The sequence below is a fragment of the Cephus cinctus genome, unplaced genomic scaffold, assembly GCF_000341935.2.
Source record: "Cephus cinctus unplaced genomic scaffold, Ccin1 Ccin1_scaffold0126, whole genome shotgun sequence".
NCBI lineage: Eukaryota > Metazoa > Arthropoda > Insecta > Hymenoptera > Cephidae > Cephus > Cephus cinctus.
Window position 1 is genome coordinate 89,944 of NW_014332860.1, and position 15,936 is coordinate 105,879.

Consider the following 15,936-nt stretch of genomic DNA (forward strand, 5'->3'; position numbering starts at 1 on the left):
GACGCTACGAACAACCACGTTCTTTATAAAATTATCAGGAATAAGTTCATTTATAGACCAGTTTTTTCTAGACATAAGTACTGATGAAAAAAGGTTATACCGTAGGTTTCCTTTGTACTTTTTGTTTTTTTAAATATATGCAATTGCATAATAATTTATTATATTGTTCGTATATTTAATAATCATCCACGACTATATATATGTATAACGAGTTACTCCTTAGCCGTCTATTTGTAAAAAGTTTTTCATTAATCAATTTACATACACACACATGTGAATGTACGCTATTAAAATGTTGTCTATAATATTTAAATAATGTTATTTTTTACTACTTTGATTATTAACCTGTAACCTTTGACCAATCTGGTAGTTACAGCTGGAATTTGTGATTTTTGATATCACTTCGAATGCATAATAAAAAAAAAAAAAAAATAAAATGTCATTTAACATTTGCTCAATAGTTGCTCTACGTGTTAAGGCAGTATGTTTTACATTGGTACATTAAATATTGCCTAGACTCAAGTGGTAAAAAAATATTCGCTCATAAATTCTGACCATACCTTAGATTTGTTTCACTTCTCCACTGCAATGAGGGCAGCAGGCTATGTTGGGAATATTGAGTCTTGATGGAAGTAACATTTGGCCACCAACAGCAACTGCAGCACCCATTACTGCACTGCAAGCGGCGTCTTGTCTCCCAGACATCAAAAGATTTGGACTCATGAGCAGCTGGAACCAAATTCAAATGTGCGATAACATAAATACAATCGACTAAAAGATGTAGGATGGAATTAAAATGTAACTGACCTGCTCTGCATTTCTTTCGGCAAGAGTTTTCATATCCAGACCAGTGATATTAATTTCCTTGCGTAGGTGAACTTTATCCATTCCACTGAGAAGTTGTACCTTGAGTATTTCAGCAAGTTGACAACAGCCTTCTGTTAGGCCGATGATATTTGTACTGGGCAATTCGTGACGTTTATTAGATACAGTTGCTACAGAGTCGAAATTCTCCCTTAGAATACTTAGTATCCTGTGAAACGAATATAATTTATTAAAGAATAGATAACTTATACAAAGTTATTCAGTGCAAATATAACAACTCAAATTCGCCCATTCTCTAGAGTTTCTATGGTAGAATAAGTTTCTGTCGGTGGTCTAGAAATAGCTAGCAGATAAAAGTATACAACATACCTATAGGTTCTTAAAGATGTGTCCCTAACTTTACTACGTTCTTCCAGAAGACGTTTAATAGCTTCCTGAAGATCTGTCGTTCTTTGACAAAGAGCAGCTTTCCATCTAGCAAGTTCTTCTACCATTAAACTAAAAGGTATTAAAGAAATCTTTTATCAATAAAGTAATAAGATTACCATTACTTTTCAACGAGTGATCCCCAGTATTTTTTTAGTAATAGAGATCTATGAACGTTATAAAGACAACTCTCACCTACTAGCTAAAAATTTACTTCTCCACACCTCACACTGACCAGCTAACCATTCGGTTTGTTCCTGGTGAGTACTGAGATGTTGTGCAGAATTTAAAAGTGCTCTGGCCAATTGCAATTTATCTTCCGTGAGTAAATGAACCTTAGTTTCAAGATCCTCTCCAACAGCTGCTACTAGCAAATTTTTTAATTCCCCGTTTACCTGAACGATAATTTGCTTTAATTAGAAATTCTGTAGTGAATATCGTTGCCATAAAAACTATATTATACACACCTGAGCCTGAAATTTTAGTTGACTCTCCAATTGAGTATTTTCTTCCTTCAATTTTTGAATTTCAGTCTCATAAGCTTTTTTCTGTTGTATCCACTCATTGGAACACTTGTCATCTCGTTCTTCCTTTTCAACTTCTTTATTAAACTTGGCCCCTACTTCATCAGTTTTCAACATAGCCATTTGAGACACCATTACATTAATATCTAAATTATTCCTTGAAGACTTTCTTTGTTTTTTTTCATACGGAACAATTGGATTAACAGCAGCCTTGTAAGGTTCATAGGGAATGAACTTTGGTTCCTTGGATTTAAGTGAACTAAGAATATGTTTTTCTTTCTTGACTTGCATTACGCACTTTGGTGTAATATTAACTATGGTTCCAGTAGGAGCAACTGGAGGCGTAGAATTAAATTGTTTCAAATTCATAGGGTGATATATGAGTGTATCACCAAGACGAACTTTGGCTTGTTTAATTTCAACCTTGTCAGTCTCAACATTTTCCATACCATCTCCTTGCGTTCGTCCAGAACAACTCATCACTTGCGTGTCTAAAGGAGATTAATAAAACATATAAAACAATAGACAACAGACAAGCTATAACCTTGCAAAAACAAGCAACACGTAGAAATAAATAACGTACCTTTCGAATTAACACTTTTAGCACTGCTCTTTCTTGCATTTGAAAAAGTCGCTACACTTTCAGTACCATGAAGATCCAACAAGTAATCACCCATATTATCACTATGCGTATCGCAATTCATCGAATCTAATCCTCGTTCTTCTTGTCGGTCAGCTGTTCTCGAAACCCGTAGTAATCAGGGTACAGCAGCGTACAGGAAGTAATCGTGGTCAACCGTGAAACAAATCGAGTTACGCTGGAGCGCGTTCAATTTTTGTATGATTCTTGGCACGCGCTAGTTAGCAGCTTTGGTCTTTGAATAACTTAAACTTGCGTTGGGAATGGTTTGATTTTCGAAGATCCTACATAACGAGGTTATGCTGATACGTGAGGATAACGAAAGCTTGAAAAAGAAACGAGTGAACACCGCAAGCCCAATTGGACTTGGCCGTAAGCATGTTTTGTGATGGCGTCGAAGCCGTGCTCAGCGAGTGTCGTGTTTTCAAAATACGAAGGGACCATCGACGCGCGATCAAATGAAGATGAAACGATCGAAAATTGATATAATCAATGCGACTGTCGAATCTTATTTGAAGCGGCGTCGATATCAGGTAAATCGGCATCAAAGAATCCGTCGAAGATCAAAGCGCGGTATACATCGCCCTCCATCGTAGCACATAACCTTTGCTAATGTTTACTAATCGTACAGGACGGTGACGTATTTCGAAAATCTGAACGTACAGGTTGTCAGAGTAGCGAGGAAATGACACTGACTACAACTGTGGAGTGCAGTACGTCCCGTGACAATTCGATCGTCTTCAGTGCGATCATCAATGATGTTGCTGCCGCCGACCAAACGTATCAAAGGTAGTTCTCACTTGGTTCTATTTGTTTCCCTTTGGTTCTTCGCACTGATGTCAGGAGTTTAATCAATGTTCTCTATTTTTTTTACAGATTGAAAATGTGGATTAACAATATAGTCAATGATAAACTTAAACTGGAATTAAAGGGTCTCCTGTATCCAGTATTTTGTCATCTTTATTTGGAGATGCTACATGGTGGCAATAGGCAGGCTGCTGTCCAGTTTTTGAAGACACACCAGAGTGATTTTGTGTCAGAGACTGAAAGAGACTTTTTGGAGGAACTTTCCAGTGTGTTCTCCATTCAGGATATTGAGCTAAGACCTTTGGTCAATGCATTTCGAACCAGAAAGTACAAAGTGGATATGTCTGATGAGGCTCATATATGCCTTCAGAAATTTCTAGCCAAGCATGGGCACGTTATATTAATGCAGGTGGGTAATAGGCATGGAAGATTACATTGTATATTTCATGATAATCTTACAGTCTTTTTATTTTGAACTAGGTAATAAATACACATGTTACTATTATCAAAAAGATTGCCGATATACATCCAATGGATGAGGAAACAAGTGGAGAATGGGTTCAGAGGAACGAAGTGGGAATTAATGGTCATGTCGAACAACCTTCTGGCACTGGTGTAGACCGCGAAATGCGGGAACTCCAGGAAGCCATTCGATTAATTCGAAGCAGCGAGCATCATCCACTCAGAGTTTACACAATTAATAATTCTTTTGAAAAGTAATGAATTCCATTGAGAGATATTAAAGATATAATATTCATAGACTCATTATAATTACACTTGACTTTTATCTACAGCGCTAGTACTGCTGTAATTACACCTAATATGGATAGGTTAGCAGCAGCATTCTGCACCTCTGAAATTAGACTATGGGGCATAGGTGATAGAGTTCTCACTAGGCCAAGGTTTAAATTGCCCTCAGTTTCTCTTGCCTGTGATGTATTGTCAACCAGTAGACCTCCCGAAGACAATAATGATACGTAAGTTCTGCAATTAGTATTTTTCACTTTTATATATCTTTGACCAGACTGATTTTTTCATGTAAATTTTTATTTCTCTGCGTGATTAAAGCGATGAAGCAGGAGCCGTAGTTTTAAGAGGACACACTGACATTGTGCATGATTTGAGGTTTATACCTGAATCGGAAATTCTCGTTTCCGTATCTAGCGACAAAGATATGAGAGCATGGCGACTTAACGATTACTCTTGCGCAGCTGTTTACAAGTACGTAATTGAACAAGACACGATACGTTTTAATATAAATGTTTTTTATTATCTGCATCTTCTTGTACCTATTGGATTTGGATCTTTGCAGTGGCCATAATTATCCGATATGGTGTATGGATACTAGTGTCTTTAACTTATATATAGCGACCGGATCTCATGATCGAACCGCAAAATTGTGGTCATTAGATAGAACATTTCCACTTAGGATTTTTGCCGGACATTTTCTCGATGTCAATGTAAGTGAAAAATTCGTTCTCGATGTCCTGTTCCTCAGTCCTTGATTAATTGCAATGGATATTCTTACCCGTTCCTAGAGCGTAAGATTTCATCCGAATGCTCGTTATTTGGCTACTGGTTCTGCCGACAAGACTGTAAGACTTTGGAGTAAGGACGATGGTAGTCTGGTGAGAGTGTACGTTGGAGCTCAATCGACAATTTACAGTTTGGCGTTTAGTCCAGATGGGAAATATCTCGCTGCAGCAGGTAAGTCCAAAATCATCATATTGTAGCAGAATAAACTTCTTTACTTTTTTCATCATTGTACTGTTCAGGTGACGATAAATGCGTATCTGTTTGGGATTTGGCGACTAATGCTCTCTTAACCGAATTGAAAGGTCATCAGGAAACCATTATGAATTTGGATTGGAGTTCCGATGGTCAGTATATTGCAAGTGCTAGTATGGATGGAATTATTCGGCTTTGGTCCACTCAGGAGCACATCAACGTTGCCAACAGGTATATTAAATAAAATAAATACAGCTTTAGATCTATAATGTTCTTCGTTTCTTCTTTTGTTTAACGTTTGAACGATTTTCAGCGGAAGCGCAAACTCTCAAACTGAGGTACACAGTCCTCAAGTATACTCGACCAATTGCTCAAGTATCCTATCACTGCGATACTACCGAAAGAATAATTCACTCGTCTGTATCGGCACGGCGTAAATTTATTTAATATTTATAATTAAACCTTTGAGGAAGAAACGTTCATCTTTTCTTTGACCGCGTGTACGCGCTATAGTTTTTCTTTGTTTATTCAATTACTCATTTGCAACCTGTTACCGCCAGGGGCCAAGTTCTACTTTAAATCCATTAACGATATTACGCTAACATTCGATCCCTAGAAGTTTCAATTTCAAAAAGTTCAGCTCACTTTAAATCCAAACTACCATGCTGGCTGTGAAAACAAAAAACTCGTATTTTCTATTTCGTTTCTTAGATAGGAAAGTATTAGTAATGCTCACGCATATTCGAAATGGGAAATTATCGTTTCCCATCTTCGCGACTTTACGTATATTAGGTACATGTCACAAATGTTTGTTAATAATATGTCAGTTGAGATTTTTATATCGATCTAAAGAAAATGAAAATCATGCACGCAAAAGTGATATAAGACGCAGTAATGATGTGCATAATCTTTTTTTACACGGTGGATTTCAATCTTAGTTTTTCTTTCTCTGTGCTGAATGTTTTAATTAAATGAGAAAGACAAAAACGTAGCACGAGGTCATTACAGTATCTGGGTGTCTATCATATTGGTACAAAAATTTGTCTCAAGCCGCATCCTCAAATGCTTAAGTATCCATCTGAAATGCCAGCAGTGGTACTGGTTTAATATTATTATGGAAACCTTTTCAAGCATTACCAAAGTCGATATGAATGTATATCTGTAGTCTTACCAATCGATTGACAAAGGTACGAAGTTCAAGCAAAACTTACAAAGTTCTAAATACTTTCGGACCTCTCGGACATTTATTACATCGTGCGAGATTATTTACTGCAAAAAGGGATTGTGTCATACGAATTATTTAATACGATATAAATTAATTCCCGTGTACTATAATGTTTTCACGATACATACTAGAAGCACTAATTTTAAAAACGATCTGATTATATGAATGAATGGTGTATGGCCGCTTAAAACGTGGAATAGTTAATCGAGATCGTTAATGACGTTATTGGTCATCAGCAGTTCTAGGATTTGCTGATCCGGCTGTACTCATCATTAGTAAATTCGAGAACAGGCTACGTTAGAGACTGTAACGACTGGATTAGCAAGTACCAGGTCTGATAATCGCCATTACTAAACAGCTATTGTTAAGGGAGAACAAAGAATTTATCTCTTCTAGGCAAACAGAATTCTACAAGTATTTTCATACGATTCTACTAACCAGTATATCCCGCGTCGAACAACGAATACACGCGTTGGCAACAATTAGACGAACATTATTTACTAAGTGTGTACATTGTTACCTTTTTCATTTAAGTATTTCAGATGTTAAGAAATACGTATAATAAGCATTCACGGGCATGCGTACGGCGCATCAGCCGCAGATCAAGTAATAATTGTGAAAATTAGCGAGAGCGAGAGAGAGAGTAAGAGAAAGTCTTTAATCGACAATAGAACAAAAGAAAGGGATAAGAATGAAAGAATCTTTGCATAATTTTCGCCAAATGATATCTCTCGTACCGGACAGCTCTGTCACGATGCTTTACGCGTAAATCTTTTGTATCCAATAAAGACATAAAATAGTCTTCGGCAATGCGAATATAGTCACGCATTGCCGCCACTACCTCATGGCCTAAATAACATTTAAAAAATAGTAACGTTCTTCCAAACCAACATTTTTTCACAGCTTTCTTCACGATTCGCCAATACTCGCGAGACCGAGAACATAAACCGAAAGCAATAACAAATTAAAGGACGCTGCGTATTAAGTAAATACATTATTAACCTAAATTTATTAATTTCTGGCTATCCCAACTATTTGCTTACAGTTTTTTTTTTTTTATAAAGATGCGTTTCCATGCTTGTAACTCCAATTAGCCGTATACGTTACACCGTACGTTTTCATACCAAACTGTCGCAAGATTTAACATAAAATAGACATACTCTCGAACCGTATTGGGATTCAGGTCGTTATTGCACAAATGATTTGTGAATTCAATTTTTTGAAATTCCCGATAACAATCTGTATATAATAGTTGATTCCTGTAAAAGATATAAGAATAATATAATAAGCACTGCATACATTTGAGGAATTTGACACAAATAATGTTTTACCGTTAAAATATCAATTATTGTGTTACGTCGAGATTTATTCGTCGATGGTGACAAAACAATTAGACAAAAATTGGCGTATTTATAGTAATAATTAATATTCTTTTTCTCATATTTTTTCACTCTACTAACGACGTAGATTAAAGATGTAACATACTCCGGAGGGTCACTTTTGTAATATGATATTTCGCAATGTAACGAAGATTTGGTAATATGTCATTGAGCCACGACGTGTTCCAAGAACAGCATAAGAGAAATTGTATAAAATTGAATAACATGGCGATGAACTGGATATAAGGACTCGCGCATTGTCGAATATATACATACATATGTATCATATACCATTTAAACGTGTTTCTTTTATTTATTTTTAATAAAAATTCAAACTGTAACGTTGTATATCAGTTTACAATCACAGTTCGTTATAATTTACATTAACGAGCCATGTATAATTATGTATATTCACGCACTGTACATAAAATACAATTCTCTTTTTTATACTGCGATCGACTTATTTATATAATTTTAATCGCACAGATCAAATATCGAATGCGCCATGTGCACTCGTCTTGCAATTTTTTTTCTATTCCCATAAAGAAATCGTCATACGTAACGTGCTGATGTTATTTATTAACACGTGTGACTTACCAGGAACCTTTAATAACTTCAGAAACTATTATCTACAGTGGGCAAATGAAAAAAAGAGAACAAAAATATACGTCGAAAACGTGAAAACATCTATTATGAGACATTGTCTATACGATTAAACAAAAAGTTTAAGCGTGCGGTACAAAATATTTTTCAATGCATATATCTATATGATATTCTAATTTAGAGTCGGTCCAAAAGTTCGATAAACTTTTTGGACAATTCCTTTATGAAGTGACACGTGGCTCTGCATAAAATTACGGAAACATATGCTAAAGTAGAAAAATAAAACCAATTTCAGTACAAAACCATGCATAGGCATACTTTGCAACAAAAATTATATGCAGAGCCACGTGTGCCTTGGTAGACTTTATTGCTTTCGAAACGTCAAAAGAACACATGGAACTCGTGGACCGACTATATGTTTAACGAAAGGCCAGGATTCTTGAAAAGTTTTAGGAGATTTAATTTAATTGAAACGCTATGGCTTGACGTATACGTGATTGTTGGGAAAAAATCGTGGACAGATATGCGAGTTATTCGAATAGGAAATGATGAGCTAAAGTTTATTTTTGGTTACTTAGAAGAAACTTAACTGCGGTACGTTAAGCTTTAAAATATTTTTCATTACTCGCACCCGGATGTATGCACAGCAATAAACGTGCAAACGTCGACATGCATAGAATAACTGAGACATCAATTTTCTAAGGGAATACCATTTTATAATTAATTAAAGTACGTTAGGTTAAGATGAATTAGCTGAGTATTTTTTTTACAATAAATTCATTTCGATAAAATTGGATATAGTCGCAAACAGGATTTAAAAAATAAACAAAAAATCTCACTACTTAAGTATGTATTTTTGTGTGTATCTTTCTGCATATAAATTGTCATAATTCCATATTATTTGCCACAAAGGAGAACCACTCAATTCTTTTGAAACTTCGAGCAGCCAATGATCGAAGAGATCGATAATTATTTACCTAATACGTATAAAGACTAAAAATAATTCGAAATTCATTTCACGAATAAAATATTGTATTTAACCTGGTGAAAGTTTCGGATAGTACAATTTCTGTCTGTCTGAATCCATTTTATTTCGAGATAGGTAATCGCCGAACGAATCCGTGAATAATAAGGATCGTATCTGACTGAATCGACCTAATTCGAAATCGATACTCAGAAACATTGAAAGTTGCTCCGGGTGAGATTCGGATTCACTCGGGTTAGACGCACAGATGAAAAAGGTTTGACAGTTTATTTTGGATTGGTTTCGTATTCATTCGGATTGAACTTCGAGAGGATACTCGAATTAAGAAGGATGAACCTCGGAATCATTCAGATTGGATGCACCAATTGAAATAGTTTTTCCATATGTGCCACAGATTTATTCGGATTGAACTTGACGTTGAGGCACAGATTGAAAAGTATTAGAAACTTGCTTTAGTTTTGCTCGAATGACCTCGGATTGGGACGGAAACAGATTTCGGAATAGTTCGCAAAATTTCGGATCAATCCGGATTGAATTCCTATCCGAAACTTTTACTAAGGTATGTGAAGATAGTCAGGGATCACGAAATCGGATTTACACTCACTTAGGGGACTCTGATATTATAAACTGTTATATAGGATGGCCCCCCAAGTAGAGTAGATAAATACGAACAAAACGTACTAAATAAAATAAATGAAGTTGGACTGAAGTTTCAAATATTTTTGAAAAGCTGGATAATTAAAGAAATGAACTAGTAACGCATGCGAAATGCAATTAAGGTATTCCGAGTATAGAACGATAATCTTTAGAAATTCTTAATTTTTCGCTATTACATCAATTTCATCGTGTAGTATCGTGTTAAAACAACTTTAGCCTCAATTCACGGACTTCTTAATGATTGTCACTTCAAAAAAAATGAAATATTAAAAAAAAAAAATTTCGCAAGACAATACTATCTACAATACTACAATCTACAATCATGATGGTTTCAGCGGAGAGATAGCTGACAACGCTGTACATACATACATCGACAGCTGTGCTATCACCGTCACCAGAAATTCGATTTTTTGGAGAAAAAAAAAATTGGAAAATTATTTACAATTTACAAATTCCGCAAGCTTTATGCACCACAAAGTTTAATAAAAACCTTTTAAAATCGTTTCACGGCAGTACAGCTTTGTATGTTCGAGAATATTCGGGACCCCGCTTAAGCACAAACAAAAAACGCACTTTCGCACTCGGAATACCTTAAAAGACGTGTAATTTAAGTCTTCAAGCCCACCTTAACTTTACGTGGAAGTAGCAAAAGGAACCCCTAGCAAGTAGGAAAGGAAAAATATTTGTTCGAAAGTCCTAAATTTTGTTATAATTATAAATATATACAGTACGTGCTATCATCGGTTAATTTCAAATTGATCTGCGACAAAAAAAGATGTTTCACTTTTTCTTTCAAATTTGGTCTCGCGAGTTAAACCAATAAAGTATGTCGTCAAAGACGGCAATGTTTGGTATCATTCAAGAATTAAAGTAATATCATCATCGACATACTAGTATTGTTCTAAATTTTTTTAATTTTCATAATCCTTATATGGAGTTCCACAATTCTTCTTTTTCATTTTTCTTTTTTCTTTGGCAAAGTGCCAGCCGCTCTACATTTACTTAATTTATTATGACCATGCAGTGTATCATTCTAAAAATTAATTGATAAGTATGCATAAATTATGAAGTTAGATAATAGCCACGAGGTGCACACGTCATTCACTTTCGAATTGAAAGATTAAATATTTTAAAGAACGACGCTTTTCTTACGTTGTCAACAGTCAATAAAACGAATATCAGGAAACAAATGCCGTCACACATTGATTATGAATATGATAACGCATTTAAGAATTCAAGACGAAAAAACTGATCATGCAAGGAATGAATCTGTTCCATATAATGACTGTCTTGGATACGTATTTTAAATTGATGAAAACACTTGTGATTACGAAACCTCGTTACTTCATACAATTATATTTTATACACGCCAATATACTTCTAAACTGCCTTCGACGTAATAACTTTGCAGGCAACAAATATTGGGATACAATACATAATCATCAATGGGTTGTTTGCATAAAAACATACAAAAAAGAATCAAAAAATTCTGTTCGCGGACGAAAACATCATCACGATTGGAAATATACAGACTGCACTGTCAATGCGGCCGTAATTCTAGCCATACAATTAATTAGGACAAAATGCCAACAGCGAACAAACCAACGTGTATAAATTAGCTCCTGATTGTAAACGAACTGAATGATCCTACCGGTAAGTTATTTAAACTATCGTTTATATCGACCCTTTATTAATTGTAACGCCTTTGCCATTAGCGGAGCCTTAGTTTTCTTCAACACACCGGATGCTAAAAAAAAAATAGTAACAATATTGATGAAGTGCACACGCAGTAGAAATGCCGATATATTTTCTAATATTTGTTTATAGTAAATTAATCTCATGGCGATAGATATTATCGAGCAAATTTTTAATAAAAAGAGGTCTATCTTTCGTGTAATCAAGATCAAGCGTCTCGCTCGTGCCCACTGTGCTCGGTAGCTGCCAGACACAAGGTACCACAAAGCTGACCCTCTTTTTACTAGTAACTCCACGATGCAGATACTTACATGATGTTTTTGATCGTGGCATTGGCGGCGGTGGAACAGATATATTCGTGGCAGAGTTACTCCCCCCACCAGCAATAAGTTTTTTCTTCAAATCCGACGTAGAACTTGGTGTCGCTGTCGCTGTTCCGTACTTGGCTTGCTTTCTCAGTACGTGTCGCGGAGGTTTCACAACGTTATCCACATAGGCGAGTTTGGCAGACCTCACAGGAAGCGATTTATCTATCGACTGTTTTATATTTGCCGTGAGGGCCTTTAGTTTTGCTTCTCTTTCATCTAAGCAACGCTAGCAGAGCAATTGTAGTGTTAGAAAATTATATCAAACGTTGTAAAAATAATACTATGTTACTGTCTCGCAATACCATATACATCTCGCGCCAGGTTTCCATTTCTTCTCGCTGTTTACATCGAAACTCACGACTACAATGGAACTGCCACAATGGATCCGTATCCTCAATCAAATATGGATTATGATGTTCCAGCATGAATAGTTGGTCGGCAGTAGCCCGCTCTAAGACTGGTTTAATAATATCGTAGGGTACGCCGCCAGTAAATTCGAGTGCTGAAAGAGAAACAAACAAGTGTAAACATACACGTTTAAACATAGGATAATCTTGTTAATTCGTTATATAATAAAGACCAATATTCACCTTCAATGTTTTCTATCAAAATTCTAATACACATTTCGTAGAGCGACGGTACGTTTGTATATGTTGACTTATTTCCAGAATAAACTTTTGTTCTAAAAATCGAATGTGGTTAAGAACGAAGAAGAGACATAATTACTTGTAGCTGCTATTTTTTTAACTTACCTCTGATTCTTAGCATATATCACTTCACTGAGTGCTCTGTCCTCCTCTTGTTTTCGATGAATTGGATTTACGTAGGGCAGTGGTTTATAATTCGGGTTAATTTCAGGTAAGGTAGAAGCTAAATCCACGCTTAGCGGTTCCAGCTTTACATTCGGTGCTAGTAATGACGGTTGCTGTAATTTAAAGTACACACGTGTTTCATTTGATTTGTTTATACGTTTAATTATAACATATTAGTGGTTAGTTAAATGTCGAAAGAGTTTACATGTGGATCAACGACGCAAGGAGCCTCAGTCTTGATGTTCATAGAAGGTATGTTGGTTACTGAGGATGATGTGCTTGGTTCGGTTTTAATGACTTTTGTTGGTGACAAGTTTGGAGAGTTATTGTTACGTTTTCGCGATGGCAGAGGCATCGTACACATTCCCAAAGCCTCTGCAAAACTCGCACCTGTCCAAGAAAATAGTTGTTTTATGAGAAGATCCGATATATATAGAATATAGAAGTTGAATAAGCTATTCTACTGCTACGATACTCACCAGAATTGCAGTCTATCCCTTCGTCTCCATTAATTTCTTGTTTCACCTTTTTTTTCTCCTTAGGTTCTTTGAAGTTGACCTTGACATCTTTTGGATCCTTTCCGTGCTTCGACTCCTTCTTACTTTTATGCTTTTCTTTATGCTTGTCTTCCTTGTCTTTCTCCTTATCTTTAATTTTATCCTTACTGCTAGAGGAACTAGGATGATTCTTTGACTTAGAAATTTCCTTGCTGGAACGATAACTCTCGTCTTTTCGTTTCTCGCTCTTTCTGTGATCATCGAGTGTATTATTTTTCTTTTTGTCTTTGTCCTCGTCACGCTTTGACTTTTCGCTCAGGCTCGAGGATCTTGACTTGCTAGAACTATCCCTGCCTTTTTCCTTTGAGCTTTTTCTTTCACTCCTTTCTTCACTTTTCTCAGCAAGTTCTCTATTTTTTATTGGAGGAGATGGAGGCTCTTGTTTGATTTCTGCATTTGGCATTTCCTCCTCTTCGGAATTGGACTCGTCCGATAGAGATGGTAATATATCATTCCCATTATCTTCGACAGGCGACAAAGGAGTCTCGAGGTCTGCTATTTCGGTTTCTGATGCTTTCCTTTTTTTGCTACTTTCCCTTTCACTGGAGGAACTGTCCAATCTTCTTTTTCTGTGAACATCTTCATTTTTCGAAGAAACACTGCTGTTTGATACTTTTACTACATCCCTTCCTAACTCGTCCGATCTCGATCTATGCTTTTCGTTTTTTGAGTCCCTAGATTTTTTTGATTTTTTTTCACTTCTTGACTCATATTTATGTTCACGTTTTTCTTTATCAACCTTTGAATGCTTGTGCCTATCATTTCCACTACTGCTATGAGATTTATCCTTAGTTTTCGAACTATCCATTGACGAATTCTTTGAACTCTCTTTCGATGATTTGTTTCTGTCCAATTTATTGGTATGCCTTTGTTTTGTTTCATGACTGCTGTGTCTGCAATGAAAACATTGTTTGTCCTTAAATCACTGAGAAACAAAAAACAAGCACAATGATTCAGTGGTATTAATTACCCCAATTCTTTCGCGTCATCTGCATCTATCTTTGAAGAGTTTGAATTTTCATCATTGTCTTCTGGGGGATCTAGGGCGCATCCCTCATCTTCATAATCACCATCACTGGATTCTTCATCTGCTACCATTGTCTTCCATTTAGCTACTAAAGCCTTGGCTGCCTCTCCCACATCCCCATCATACTTTCGCAATGCATTCACTGTACGCCCCACACCAGTCTCTTGTAGATGTTGAACCGTTACAGGCAACGAATACAGCTTTGAGATGCAGTGCATCATCTGCCAATTTCAGTCAAGACAATATGTAAAATAAACTGCAGATTAGACAATATATAAAATCTTTATCGAGTGCTATTAAAAATACTACACTTTGGGATATACCAAAAATATCTCAATTACTAGTTCATACTTGGGAATAATTAAAATAACATGCTAAAATATAAATGTTTTTATTGGATCAAAATTATAGTCAAACCAAAAGCTTGAAATAAAAAACATTCAACCTCATATACTAATAAATAAATATCAACATCCAGAAAATTATTAATGAATCACAGCATCAAACATTCATACCGTAACAGATGGCCAACAATATAATTATAAGAAAATAGTTCTCTGAAAAAGTTGCAGATTATATCAAGAAATAAAAGTATGTTTCCTTTGAATAGCACAGGTATTAAATATTAATATAGGGCTACAATCAGTGACACTGACAAGTTACATCATTTAGTCACTAAAGCAAGCCATAGGTTATGTTCATCTAGCATTTACGAGCGGATTTCTCTCTGTCAAAATTATACCAGTTTGGTACATTAATATTTTCAAAAATTGCCGAAGCATTTACACACCCTTTCTACGTTGTCCGAGCATTTCACGATATTTCGCTGATAATGCTGAATTTTATCCACAACGGACATGTTGCTAATGCCAGCTGTGAGACTACTGAAGTCAACAACAGAAGTAACCCCCTTCAGAGTGGGGACAAGCCTTTTGTCAATTAACGGAACTTTGTATAGATTTTTTCAGTCAAACTCTATATAAAATCATCACGTTAACAGTAAATCAGTCGTCCCATTTATTAGGGGTGGTTTGCGCACACCTGCTCGTCTGGAAAGGGAAATCCTAACTCGTAGGAGGGATCCGGTTTGACCGGTAAATATTCCCAGCTTGGTTATCGAGGTTCTCGCAAAGAGGAAGATTTTTTAAAAATATTTGTAATGCCTTCTCACCAGCGGCACCTTTCTAATTTTTTAAGTAAGACCGCTTATGATTAACGCATTTCACTATATTACTACTGTGCATGTAGAATAAATGGCAAATAATAAAATAACAAGTATTAATCGTAAGAGCACGTGTGACGAGTGCCAACTACTTAGGGACATTTTTATTATTCCCACAGCTCATATGTTAAGTAAACAATCATTTTGTCTATTTTAAATCATTCTACCTGAAGTGTACGTTAATGCAGAATTTAATGCAGTGTCAATTATAAATCCGATGAAAATAGATAATGCTAAAGCAACAGTTAAACTAATTTTCGTATTGGCATCAATGATAAGATCCATAATTTTTGGTGATATTAAAGAATATTGACACTATCTATAGTTCGTCATCTATTAAAAAATCGCATCCATTTCTGAATATAGCTTTGCATACAAACCTCTAAATTAAATTTAACTTGTATCAGTACATATCAAAAGACTCGGTTGTATCTCGCGCCAAATACAGGTTCAGTC

The 15,936-nt window shown here is 35.7% G+C and overlaps 3 protein-coding genes across 4 annotated transcripts; 1 reads left to right on the plus strand and 2 right to left on the minus strand.

The window, feature by feature from the left end:
* Positions 1 to 151: 151 nt before the first annotated feature.
* On the minus strand, positions 152 to 2,531 carry LOC107262732 (golgin-45). Its single transcript, XM_015729226.2, has 6 exons — positions 2,359 to 2,531; positions 1,719 to 2,266; positions 1,447 to 1,646; positions 1,195 to 1,323; positions 808 to 1,033; positions 152 to 729 (listed from the first exon to the last, which is right to left on the minus strand). The coding sequence occupies exons 1-6, from the start codon at positions 2,477 to 2,479 to the stop codon at positions 562 to 564; spliced, it is 1,392 nt and encodes a 463-aa protein (XP_015584712.1). The 5' UTR covers positions 2,480 to 2,531; the 3' UTR covers positions 152 to 561.
* Positions 2,532 to 2,813: 282 nt separating this feature from the next.
* LOC107262731 (TAF5-like RNA polymerase II p300/CBP-associated factor-associated factor 65 kDa subunit 5L) lies at positions 2,814 to 8,001 on the plus strand. Its single transcript, XM_015729225.2, has 10 exons — positions 2,814 to 2,948; positions 3,047 to 3,204; positions 3,292 to 3,631; positions 3,703 to 3,938; positions 4,017 to 4,199; positions 4,291 to 4,443; positions 4,535 to 4,682; positions 4,761 to 4,929; positions 4,998 to 5,181; positions 5,264 to 8,001. Exons 1-10 carry the CDS (start codon positions 2,874 to 2,876, stop codon positions 5,385 to 5,387), a joined length of 1,770 nt encoding a protein of 589 aa, XP_015584711.1. The 5' UTR covers positions 2,814 to 2,873; the 3' UTR covers positions 5,388 to 8,001.
* Positions 8,002 to 8,990: 989 nt separating this feature from the next.
* LOC107262729 (transcription elongation factor B polypeptide 3) lies at positions 8,991 to 15,323 on the minus strand. 2 transcript variants are annotated; one of them, XM_015729223.2, is made up of 9 exons: positions 15,049 to 15,323; positions 14,202 to 14,479; positions 13,154 to 14,124; positions 12,880 to 13,064; positions 12,615 to 12,787; positions 12,453 to 12,544; positions 12,165 to 12,364; positions 11,806 to 12,088; positions 8,991 to 11,543 (listed from the first exon to the last, which is right to left on the minus strand). In XM_015729223.2, exons 1-9 carry the CDS (start codon positions 15,115 to 15,117, stop codon positions 11,467 to 11,469), a joined length of 2,328 nt encoding a protein of 775 aa, XP_015584709.1. In that variant the 5' UTR covers positions 15,118 to 15,323; the 3' UTR covers positions 8,991 to 11,466. The 2 variants fall into 2 exon arrangements, with proteins under 2 accessions (XP_015584709.1, XP_015584708.1); XM_015729222.2 differs by having other exon boundaries at positions 8,991 to 11,546; positions 15,049 to 15,322.
* Positions 15,324 to 15,936: the final 613 nt, after the last annotated feature.